General features: G+C 40.0%; 1 protein-coding gene across 4 annotated transcripts in view; it reads right to left on the bottom strand.

The window, feature by feature from the left end:
* The window catches only part of LOC126354519 (TATA element modulatory factor), a 136,899-nt gene that overhangs the window by 98,306 nt on the left and 25,553 nt on the right, over positions 1-13,040 (bottom strand). For all 4 annotated transcript variants that reach the window (XM_050004240.1, XM_050004239.1, XM_050004238.1 and 1 more), the window contains exon 4: positions 5,297-5,693. In XM_050004240.1, coding sequence (XP_049860197.1) covers positions 5,297-5,693 — 397 coding nt within the window. The remainder of the gene's footprint in view (positions 1-5,296; positions 5,694-13,040) is intronic.

Raw genomic sequence — 13,040 nt, 5'->3', positions numbered from 1 at the left:
TAAATCCTCAGCGGACGCAAGAATATCCACCTCATCTGCAGACACAGAGCTTGAAGGTAGTGGTGGTGTGGAAGTCACTGCAATTCTCTGGGTCTTGGGGACCTTCTTTTTGGCTTTCTCTCACTGCTCCTTGGGTTTCCCTGGCTGGGAGGACTTCACTGATTCAGTCTCCGGGAATGAGGACATGCGTGAAGCCCTACGACTAGCTGCTTTTGGGCTCTTCAGCCACTGGTAGGTGTCACCTTTCCCACTCTCAAAAACCCGGGAAGGGAATGGCCCGAAGGACCCCCTCGTAGCGAGAGGAGCTGAAGAAGACTTACACTTCTCCAGCTCAATTGTGGGGACTGATATTCCCAGTGTTATGTGGGGGGGGGGGGGGGGGGGGGGGGAGGGGGGGTTGTTCCCGAGGTAGGTGGTGCGGGAGCAACAGGGAAGGAAGTGCCCCACCATCAACGGGGCAGGTGTAGTCTTCTGATTCTGAGAGGCGACAGGAATGTGAGGAGCTGATGGGGCAACAACTTTTCTTGTAGCGGCTGCGTAAAAGGAGGTCATAGTCACAGGATGTAGGCACCCAAATTTTCTCTTAGCCTCAGTGTAGGTCAGTTGGCCCAGAGTCTTATATTCCATGATTTTCCTCTCTTTCTGTAAAATCCTGTAGTCTGATGAGACAGTGAATGCTGCTCTCTGCAGCTGGCACAGGTGGGAGGTGGGGCACATGGAGTATTGGGATGTGATGGACATCCACAATCTTGGCAAGTGGCACTGGAAGTACAGTGGAAAGACATATGGCAGAACTTCCAGCACTTAAAGCATTGCTTTGGGGGAGGGATATGGCTTGAAGGCACAGCTGTAGACCATCACCTTGACATTCTCGAGTAATGAAGATGAAGGTAAGAAGAAGGCACCGGTGGCAGTCTGACCATCTCTTGGACCTCGATGGATGTGCGGGACGAAATGAACACCTCGCTGCTCTAAATTGGCGCACAGTTTGTTTTCAGACTGCAAAAGAAGGTCCCTGTGGAATATAATACCCTGGACCATATTTAAGCTCTTAAGGGGCATGATGATAACAGAAACATCCCCAACTTGTCACAAGCAAGTAATGCCCACGACTGGGCAGAGGATGCTGTTTTTGTCAAGACTGACCCAGAGTGCATTTTTGACAAGCCCTCCACCTCCCCAAACTTGTCCTCCAAATGCTCCACAAAAAAACTGAGGCTTCATCAAGACAAAGGAGTCCCCATCAGCTCTCATACTTACAAGGTACCGGGGGTGAATAAGCTTCACTGCCATCCTTAGCCTGGCGTTCCTCTCATACTGTGGCCACGGAGGTGACGATTTGGGTTTATATTTCTTAGTACTGAAGTTAGACTTTGCCCGCTTACTTACAGACTGCTGGCGGCAGACTACCAGCCAGAAATGACGTACTACGCTTCATGGCGTGTCATCCACCGTGATGCCACCCACTCCGACCAGGGGCCCTCCCCACAGGCATCACCCAACCTTAGCAAGGGCCACCTGGCAGGATGGCCTTTGCCGGGAGTCCCAATGCCCCAGAGCGATGGGCATCTACTCCATGGCATATGTGGGGAGTTAACGGTGCAGGCATAAGCAGAGCAATCCCTGTGTTGTCTGGGGGTTACAATAAACAGGGTACATGGTGGCCCTATCACAACGAACTGGCTACCATGCTGGATATGTGCTAAGAAGGCCATGGTCATCACCGGTGCAGAAAGTGACATTCAATAGGGCTTGGTGGAAAACGCACCCAGGAAGGTGTCCTTGCCCAAGAGATGGAGAATGAGCAGGACTGCAATGTGACATTGAGGAAGTGGGCTAAAGATCTTAATGCACGATGACACAATGCACCATGTAACGTGTCCTTCTCCAATTGGCTCGATCTTCAGGAAAATTTAGAAAGATGGAATTCAAACCCGACAGGGGACCATCACATAAAGGCCAAAACGTGTGAGATACTGCAAATCAAAGTAAGTTTTAAGCCATGTTTATAATAAATAATAATAATAATAATGATAACAATAATAATAATAGTCAGCAATTTACAACAATATTTTAACTTTTGTTCCAAATTTCTGAAAGTTATCCAGGATGTGAAGCATATTTGATATTAGAAGAAAATGTACCATTGCTTGGAGACCTAGAGGGTCATACCAATTGGAAACATTTCTTTTATCTTCAAACACTACAACTTCTCCTCGTGAAATACAAATATTGTCACTTCTAGATGAGTTGGCATAAGTTGATCTCTTGCAGTTGTAGTAGGCTGGCCACAGCAGCTTCACCGGCCTATCTCAACCAATAATGTAACACCATTTTGTAAATAACTCCATGGCAATGACCTAAGTGTTTTCATTACTCTGTAGACAGCTACTGTTTTTGTATGTAGCCGTTAGCGCTCGCAGCTGAAAGCTTGCAACAATGAGCCTAAGCAATGACACCTACAGTTGAGACGGTGTAAGAAGATCCCTACCTTCTTATACCATCTCAACTATAGGTGTAATTGCTTAGGTTGGAGGACCAATTTAGACAATAGTGTGCACTGCGTTTTTGTACTTGATGGGGACGGAGGTGGGAAAGGATAGTCATAATGAGCTAATTCATTTTCAGCATAAATTGTTCTGAGACATAAAAAACACAATAGCATTACAGTTGCAATGTTGACAGAAGAATTCACGGGTGAACAGCTGAGTGTTACTGTCCGACCGGCACAATATTTCGGAAAGCGACCACATTGTCATCATCAGATGCGCTGACAAACTGATCGCCGAGACACTGATGTCAGGCTTTTATCTCCTCTCCCCCTCCAGGTATTCCAGATGAGGTCTAAACCCAGGCATGGAGTGTTCAGCACCCTTTTTATCAGATTCAAAACAGGTTCCCAGGCATTATTAAGGGTGTAACCGCTATCTTGATTGATCAGTTGTTCCTGTACTCGAATCTCAATAGCTTCTTCAATGACGCATTCCCAGAATTTGGAAGTCTGTGTCAGAACCATGGTTGGTTGTAATTCTTCCTGTGCAATTTCGAGAGGTGATGTTCAGCAACCACCGACTTGTTAGGCTGCTGCAGCCTGGTGTGCCGTTCATGTTCTTGGCAAGAATCTTTGATAGTATGAACCGTTTGACCAATGTAAGTCATGCCACATTCCCAGGGAATCTAGTAGACTCTGGATTTCCGTAGTCCTAGATCTTCCTTGACATTACCAAGCAGTGCCTGTGTCTTAATTGATGGGTGGAAGACAGTCTTCAATTGATGCTTTTGAAGAAATCAACCTATCTCTCCCGATAAAGTGCCACAGAATGGAGTAAATGCTATGCTCCCATCATGCTGAGGTTCCTCTTCTGTTTCCTATGGTCGTATAGTTGGTGCAGGATGTAGAGCTCTCTGAATTTGCTTCTCTGTGTAGCCATTTTTCTGGAAAACCAGCCTCAGATGTTCAAGATCTGAGTTAAGGCTCTCATTGTCAGACAGGGTATGGAACGTGTGAACCAATCTTTTGAAGACGGCGTTCTTCTGTGCGGGATGGTGGCAGCTGTTTGCATGTAAGCAAAGGTCAGTGTGCGTCTTCTTACAGTACATGCTGTGGCCCAATGTGCTGTCTGCCATTCTTTTAATCAGGACATCCAGAAAGGGGAGCACTCCCTCCACTTCGGCTGGCAGAGTAAACTTGATGTACGGAATTGAGATGCATGAGGAAACCATTCTGCTTGTCTCTATCATGTGGCCATATGACAAAGGTGTCATCAGTATAGTGGAAGAAACAGGTAGGTTTCCACTGCGCTGAATGCACGGCTTCCTCCTCGAAATGTTCCATGAACAAGTTGGTGACAACTGGTGAAAGTGGACTCCCACTGGCTACTCATTCAGTTTGCTTGTAATAGCCTACGTCGAAGAAAAAGTATGTCGATGCCAGGATGTGCCTAAAAAGGTTGGTCGTCTCTGTGTGAAATTTCTGACCAGTAAGTTCTGAGGCTTCCTGCAAAGGTACTCCTGCGAAGAGAGAGACTGCATCGAAACTCAGAAGGATGTCCAAATCACGCAGTCTGAAGTTGTTAATTCGCCCGACAAAATCCAATGAGTTGCGAATATGATGTGAACATTTTCTGATGTAAGGGCTAAGCATATCCTTAAGGTATTTTGCAAGTGAGTTTGGCGAAGCACCAATGTTGCTGACAATCGGTCGTAAAGGCATTCCCTCTTCGTGTACCTTGGGAGTCCTTAAAGTCTCAGTTGTAGCTTCTTCACAACATTCTCAAAACATTGGCTCACATGGCCCATACCCTGTATGGCCCATATCCTGTCTGACAATGAGAGCCTTAACCAAGAACTTGGCTACACAGAGAAGCAAATTCTGGAAATATGGCTACACAGAGAAGCACAAATTCAGATATCTCTATGTCCCACACTGACTGTACAACCAGGGGAAACAGAAGAGGAACATCAGCAGGACGATGGCATAGCATTTAATCTGTTCTGTGGCACTTTATTGGGAAATATTGGTCGAATTCTTCAAAAACATCAAGCGAATACTGTCTTCCGTCCATCAATTAAGTCAGGCACTGCTTGGTAATGTCAAGGACAACATAGCACTATGGAAATCCAGATTCTACCAGATCCTCTGGGAGTCTGACACGACTTACATAGACCAAACACTGTGTACTATCTAAAATCTTTGTCAAGAACATCAATGGCACACCAGACTGTAGCACTCCTAACAAGTCAGCAGTTGCTGATCATTGCCTCTTGGAATTACACAGAATGAATTATGACCAGAACAAGGTTCTGACACAGGCTTCCACATACTGGGACTGTGTCATTTAAGTGTCTATCGAGGTCCGAGTATGGGAACTGTTGATCAATCAAGATTATATCCTTAGAAGGCCGGGGTACCTGCTTTGAATCTGATAAAGTGTAGAAAGAAGTCATCCCATCACAAACTGACTTCGAGAACAGGCAGAGATACTATGTAGACGCTATCAGTACCTGCCCCTGGGTGCAGACTGTGAACAGAACAGGTGCTGGACGCTCTGTGCCTGGGCGTGGAACGCATTTGGAACACCTCGAGGCTGGGTGCCAATACCTCGGTGGTCTGTTCATCAGCCCATCTGAAGATGGCAATGTCATCACTTGCCAAAATATTGTGCCAGTTGGACACTAAGACCAGGCTGTTCAACCATGAACTCTTTAATCATGAAGTATGCTGGAAGACATTGAAGAATCAGTTATAATGTTATTCAGCAATTTATGTAATATCAGAATATGATAAACTGCTCACCTTATCCTTCAGAGATGATGTTGCTGGCAGCAGTACAGAAGGCTTTGGTATATCAGCTGACACAGAGACTGGAATTCGAATGGGTTCTGTAGTATGAGCAAGAGAAAGCTGGAGCCCTGCTCGACAGCCAGTGTGAGTTGCCACAGGGATTTCTGGAGGTGCCTCTGTCCTACTGGCCCCCAGCAAGCCACTGTCACCAATGGGCTGCGACTGTATCACAGCCTGAGGGAACTGCCTGCCACCAGATGCTTCCATTATCGTCACAGTAGCTGTTGCCGTGCTTTCAGATGCTGATGTGTAGCTGTCATCTGCCACACTCTCATCGTCTTCTTCTGGAATAACTTCAACACTCTCAGGCGAAGTTTTTTCTGATGTATCACCACTCCTTGTTGGTGGCCTGTATCCAATAAGAAGTAATCAAACAATGCACAGATTACAAAAATGAAGAGGATATTCACATGTAGGCAGCACGATTACTACATATACACTGTATCATCTGAAATGCACATGAGATCATTTACTCCATATTGAGGAACTTGGAAAATTGTTAGTCTTTTCTTGCTTTCTTTTTTCCCCTCTTTTTCAAATGCACACATTGTACCATTGAAAGCTTCAAATAATAGAAATGACAAGGATTTTGATAGTAGGTACGCTAAAAAAAAATCAGTAGAGCATTATTTGTTGGAAGGTATAAGCATCTTTTCTTGCAAAGTGGGAGACAACAACTTTTTGTAGCTTAACCCAATCAGGTAAAATTTTTAAATTTAATCTAAAAGCTGTATGAATAAACTTTATCACATCTACCACTCATTTATATGTACAATTATTGTCTTATGCTTATGACATATCTGACATTCATATCAAAAATGGACAATGCTCGCAACAGCAAGAAGTTACATAGTTAGTAAGATCCGTTGTAATTAAAACAATGAAATGGTTGCACCAAGAGGTACCATACCTTGTTGCAACAAAAAATAAGCAGCTCAGAGTATTGCAAATAAATATCAGTGGCCAGTATAGTAATTCTTTTAATTTTGTTTTAGTTTCATCGCCACTCTTAGTATTGCTGCTTCCATTTATGTATCTTCTGCAATGTCACAAACATCACTATCTGCAGAAAGCAGTGAATTCTGGCATATTTAATTTTATAAGGATTGGGTAGCTGAGTATGTGAGTGTATCAAAATTGGTAATCACAATTTTTCATTAGGAAACATCTGCAGCCACATATCTATGAAGTGCCTGAACTACTGAGATTGCCTTCAATAATTATCAATGAATTTATAGACGGGAACTGTTAAATTAGATGGCATGAAAATGAGCTACATAAACAGTTTATATACTGCCACAATTGCTGAGCCACACTGATTGTAAGCCATTCATTTCAGGACAAAAGTTTTTGCTTGGTGAATTTTTAACATTTCTAATGACAGAGTGTAGAAGATATAGAACTGAAATTAAATGGAGGAAAAGGGGGGGGGGGGGGGGTGCTAAACAAGCAGAAACACAGAAACAGCACAGAACAAATGTTGTGCAGCATCTTCTCTAAAAATCTAACAAATCCAAAATAACAGTTAAAGGCACAACCCCCTTCCTACTTTCCATGGTTGACATATGGTATGCAGTATGTTAAATATGGTGTGAATGGTGGCAACAATGGAACAGAAATGACTGAATCAATTACAATGCAGATTGGGTATTTCGCCACAATGAGGTGTACTAAGCATGGAGTAAATGTTGCCAATGACAGGTACCGACCTCAAGTTACACTACAGATCAGCAGGTTACCGCATCCTTTATTTTATATTCACTTTTTTTTTCATTTCACCACCAAACAACTAAATGTCACGTCTACCTTAGACCTTAGAACATACTGTAGATTATCTGTCGCAATCAAGATCTTATTTCACACCAGATTTTCGCTCATCTGAAACTGAGTGCATCTCTGCCAATATCAAGAATGACTTACTGGCTATACGTTCAGAACACATCAGCTGCATACCTGACTTTCTAGAAAATCTTGAAATTTAAGTACTCAAAAATCATCAAAATATGCAAGCATTTATGACCTAAAACTTGCATGAATATGACCTTAAAAATTAAATACGACTTTATAAAGTTTATTTAAAAACATACTTGTTGACTGTTTTATATACCATGTAACAAAATTCACTTCTGAACAAATTGTGGGTGTTTTTGTGGTGTTTGAAACTAACTAGTACTTATTTTTGAAATGTCTGCATTTGTCTGAAAAAACACGAAGTACAGTAGAAACAATACCATCTATCCAGGCCATAAAACCATTTTTTTACCAATTATTTAAAAGATTCTAAATTCTTTAACATGTTCCTCCAATCTTCAGTGTCTGCAGAATATCATTGGATCACAAAGTGTATTTTCAGGTTTTCCAATTTCAATTATCTATAGGTGCTGAGGACAGCTTTGTACCTGGAACAGTTTGTCTCTACATCACAGGATGTTACAGAACCTATTTGAAGGTGGCAAGATCACTGCAAGCCAGTTTTGGTTCACTGTCTTTAGATGTTGTGGCATTCCCACAAAAACTGTCATTAATTTTGCACACTGTAGAATATCCAGGATTCCACTGGAGAGCATATTTGGAATTTGTTGTTTCCTTTGTCAGTCACTTGACCACAAGCTTGGCCCAACTCACTCTGCACATGCTGCACAATACTCAGGGCATCATAAGGTTGAGTAGCAGCAGCTTCCAGTCATGTGCTGTCTTCTGATACCACTGAAAAGGTACGCCAAGTTTCCAGAAAAGGTATCTGTACAGACTTCTTCCACGGTTTTAATAGCATTTGATTCAGAAGTATCAGGTTCACAAAAGATAGTCTTTATATTGGTGTAGTTGATGCAACGATACTCGGCAGCATTAAGCATTCATGTAAGAACAGGATGAGAGGGAGGGGCATCGAAGGTGTTTGTTCCTTGAACTGTCTGTATTCTGATGTAGGTGGCACAGTAACACTTGGCAACATTAAGTCAAGAACACCATCTAAGAACAGGTTGTGGGGGAAGGGCAATGAACATACTTGTCCCTTGAATTTCTGCACCTGTATTGAAAGTTTCACTCAGATTTTCTTGCCCCAGGAAATTAGGGCTAGTTTGTTCATATCATGGTAACCTGACCGCACCTCTTTTGCAGCTCTTTGTACTGCATGTGCGAGGCAAGTGACAAACACTATACTGGGGTAGAGAATCTGAAGCCCCTTGTTGCTTTAGCCATGTATGAAGCACCATCTGTTACTACCATCAAAACATTGTTTCTGTTCACACCATCCAGGCATAGTAGGTTTATGGAATTGTCAAACAAAATGGCTATTGTCGAATTGTTTACTCTCTCAAGAGGTTCACGCATAAGGATGAAAATTTATCCAGGTCCATTAATTTTTAGAACACCAACAACAACATTTAGAATGTAAGGCCCATCAACACAAAGGTTTCTTCTGTTGACACCCAGACCTTTTTGTCAGCAACACTAATTCATGAGTTGCTGAGCAACTCCTCATAGCACACGGACCAACAGTTGCTTCTCACTGTAGATTGATCTGGAACTGGATGTGTCACGCACTTCTCCAAGAATTGTCTGAAGCATGAATTATTCAGATTCTCCAATGGCATGTTGCAAGAGACAACAATCTCACACAAGTCCTTGAAGAATGATTATGTTGTTGAGTAACAGCATTTGTCTGCTGTCATTTTCATCACTTCTATTTACACAGCAACTGTGTGTGGTGATATTACAGTGTTACTGCATATTAAATTGCTTTTTAGCACTAATTTTAATTTCACACAGTTATAAAATAATATTTATCCACTAATGCTGAAGGACTTCTCTCCAAAATCACAAATAAAACCTCACAGCATATTCTGTTAGAGCACTTTACTTTTGGCATGTTGAAACAGACTAAGTTTGTAACAGGCTTCTAGAGCATTTTGTCAACACCACACAACAATATATTAAGTCAACAAGCTGACTAATGTGTTGCACTGCTTGTCTGGTATAGTCCTGACAAATAAATCTTCATAGTAACTGTTTTGTTTATTTGTAAAATACCACCTGAAACATTAACAAGTGAGCAACATTTTCATATTTTTATTCTAATGCTTCTTTAATACATGACAAATATATTCATTTTTGGCATAAGTTTGCCAAAGTATGACCTACCACAGCAAAAGCTGGCTGAAATATGACATAACTAGAAAACATGTAAATATGATTTATATGCAAAACAAAAATATATTTTTCTACACTACAATACCTGGATTTATGCATAAATTGTTGTAAAATTCACACGAAAAAACAGGAAAAATATGACTTGTCTTTAAAATCTGGCCCATACTAATCATTTATTAATTGAAAGGACATAAAGTGAGTAAAGAACTGTCTATAAATCATAACATAGTATAGTGCATATCAACAGCTGATAAAAATGTGATGCCTACATAATTCAAATGAATATCATAACTGAATGCTGCTCTTTTTGTTTCTTCTATAATTATTCACCATGCACAATAACTATGCTGAACCACTTCACAATTAGATGAAAAAATCTTGAGCCAAAGTCTACGGGGGTAACTTTACTCAGTAAGTGGTATGGAAACTTATCTATGAGGAAAATTCAGCAGGCTTACACTAAAAAAACTGTTGTTATATACTGTCCACCATCTTCATAGATTTTCAGTTGTTTTTTGGATGTTAATGGAATAATCCAAACCTGACAATAATAATTTCTTTGACTGTAAAACATTATCTCCATAAATTATCTACAGAGAACAGTGTTAAAATTAAGAGACTTCAGTACCATTTAATTCATGATGAAAGAAACAAATATAAATCATTCAATGAAGCAATTGCTGATAAGTTTCAATGTATCTTACAACTGTATTGGTTACATTCATCAGCCTGCATAAAATGCACATTATTCAGAAATGCTTGCATAAAAAGCTATCCTATCACTTGACATGAAGCATAGCTATTTCACTGTAGGTTTATCTTTTTCTCTTGTTTCTTGCTTATTTGTATTCTGAATAAAAATTTGTATTAACCCGCAGAAACCTTTTAATAACATTTAATTAGTGTTTCTTGAATAAAGTGCATATTGAATTTATTGAATTATACTAGAACATAAGCATAAATAGAATATGCCCACCTGGTGATAAAAGTTTAATCATAAGTATAACATATCTGTAGTCTTACTATTGTCCAGACAAACTATTTCCTTCTTATTATATCACAGTTTTCATTTCTAGTCAATAAAAAGAAGAAACAATAGTATTCTAGCTGATGACGCTTTCACAAGCATTATGAGAAAGGGTTCACACATCTGGCAAACCTTTTTATGGGGTGATGTTGGCTGCCAATATTTAAAAGATTGAGAAAGACATGATCTTAGACACCTCCTTTGACATATCAGAACCTCATGTCAAATAGGATGAAGCACTGTAATGCATTTATTTTTACAATAACTTTAGGTTGTGGAAGAACACAAGGCACTGTACACATATCAAGCTGGCAGTAGGTGCAGTAATGTTAAAGGAAAAAGAAATTACAATAAATGAAAAACATCAGTTTGCTTTTGTTCTACAATATTACTCTTATTGTTAACCGGTTTTCGGCTTACAAGGCCATCTTCAGACATTTACTGAGTATTATCACCAAAGAAGTTAAATGTTAGCAAACAACATTGGGACAGAAGTAACACATCTAGAAACATACAGTAAGTAACATCTTTGCAATGAAAAAGTAAAAACTGAACAGTACGTAAATAGCAATGGAGTAGACAGGAAAACCTTTAGCACAAAATAGGAATAGCATGCCTACATAACAGTTTCTATTAATAAACAAAACTAACAAAATAAAACAAAATTAGTACTAGACAAGGCTGCATCAGGAGGTATGAAACATGGAGAGTGATACACAACCAATAAAATGAAGAGACAGTTATTAATGTTAATACAGAATACTTAAGGAACTTAAGCAATATCAATAAGATAAACAGAATGCTCACAACATCCCATAGCTCACAAACATGAAGCTTTCCACTCAATGGTAGACCATCTCATATCTGTCCCCATGTTGAGAGGTGATTTTAAAGCAGAGTTAGATACAATAAAATTTATTGCCACAGCCAATGGCTACAATCCAGTTCTTATTGACCAGATCTTGCACAGGAAACAAAAACGGGAAATTATACCCCTCTTCTATGCCCCACCCGGTTCCCCATCCACTGTCTACAAGAAATGGTGTACACTACCATTTCTAGGTCAGGTATCACAGATTGTAGCCAAGGCACTGAAATCCTGCAACTATATGATTTCCTACTATGCCAGGAACACGACAGCCCAGTGTGTTTTTAATAGCAAAGACAAGATCCAGTTATTATCCAACAGTGGGGTATACAAAATCGCCTGTTCTAATTGTAACAAAAATTTTACATTGGTCAGTCCGGCAGAGACATATCAACTAGGCTGGCTGAACATGAATTCAGCTGGAGGTTGCAGTATTCAGACTCTGTGTTTGCTGAACGTGTACTGAGTGAGGTTCACAACTACCAGCCAGTGTCCCATGTACTTCACCTAGCAAACAAAGGCCATAAACTCAACCTGCTGGAAGCCCTAGAAATTACAAACATCTTGCTCACAGTCCAGATCTCATCCTAAATGACCAGACACGGCTCAACACTTCCCCTCCCCTAAAGTTCATATAATCATCTTTGTTGTTCATTACTTTCCACACTCTCTCTCCACTTTCCACACTCTCTCTTCCTACATATTCCCATTTTCCTGTATTCATTAAGTTGTTTTGTTCTGTTGAAGTTGTCTTTGTAATCCACATAGACTGTAGTTTCAACAGTTAAGGCTTTCTTTTAACTGGTACTTGTATTACTGTCCATGTTTAACACCCCTTGTAGTTGTCTCATCAAATACTGTTCATATTTTACTTTGCTCATTTATTTAATGAAAACTGCTACACGGCCACTGCTTTGTTATAATGTTAATGTTAAAATGCAGTACCACCACAGTCTCAAACTGTAGGTTCCCGCAAACACCTCCATTTTCCTGCATTCATTTATATCTGTTTATCTTATTGATACTGCTTAAGTTCCTTAAGTATTCTGTATTTACATTGATAAACTGTCTCTTCTTTTAATTGGTTGTGTATCACTCTCCATGTTTCATAACTCCTGAAGTAGCCTTGTCTAGTACTAATTTTATTTTATTTTATTAGTTTTGTTTATTAATAGAAACTGTTATGTAGGCATGCTATTCCTATTTTGTGCTAAAGGTTTTCCTGTCTACTCCATTGCTATTTACGTACTGTTCAGTTTTTACTTTTTCATTGCAAAGATGTTACTTACTGTATGTTTCTAGATGTGTTACTTCTGTCCCAATGTTGTTTGCTAAAATTTAACTTCTTTGGTGATAATACTCAGTAAATGTCTGAAGATGGCCTTGTAAGCCGAAAACCGGTTAACAATAAAAGTAATATTGGAGAACAAAAGCAAACTGGTGCTTTTCATTTATTATAATGTTGTTCTACCAAGAACCGACGGAAGATTGTGTTAATATGAAAGGAAATTACATTTTTTAAGTGAGAAAATATTGCAGTAACTACACACTTAACCTGTTTGAATACTGTGTGTACACAAAATTGGGCAGAGATGTTAATACAGACATTTCTGTGCTCTGAATAAATAGGGCTATAGATTAATGTAATT

This window comes from Schistocerca gregaria, chromosome 3 (genome assembly GCF_023897955.1).
Source record: "Schistocerca gregaria isolate iqSchGreg1 chromosome 3, iqSchGreg1.2, whole genome shotgun sequence".
Taxonomy (NCBI): Eukaryota; Metazoa; Arthropoda; class Insecta; order Orthoptera; family Acrididae; genus Schistocerca; species Schistocerca gregaria.
Note: the sequence above shows the minus strand (reverse complement) of the source record. Positions and strands in the feature narration are given on the sequence as shown.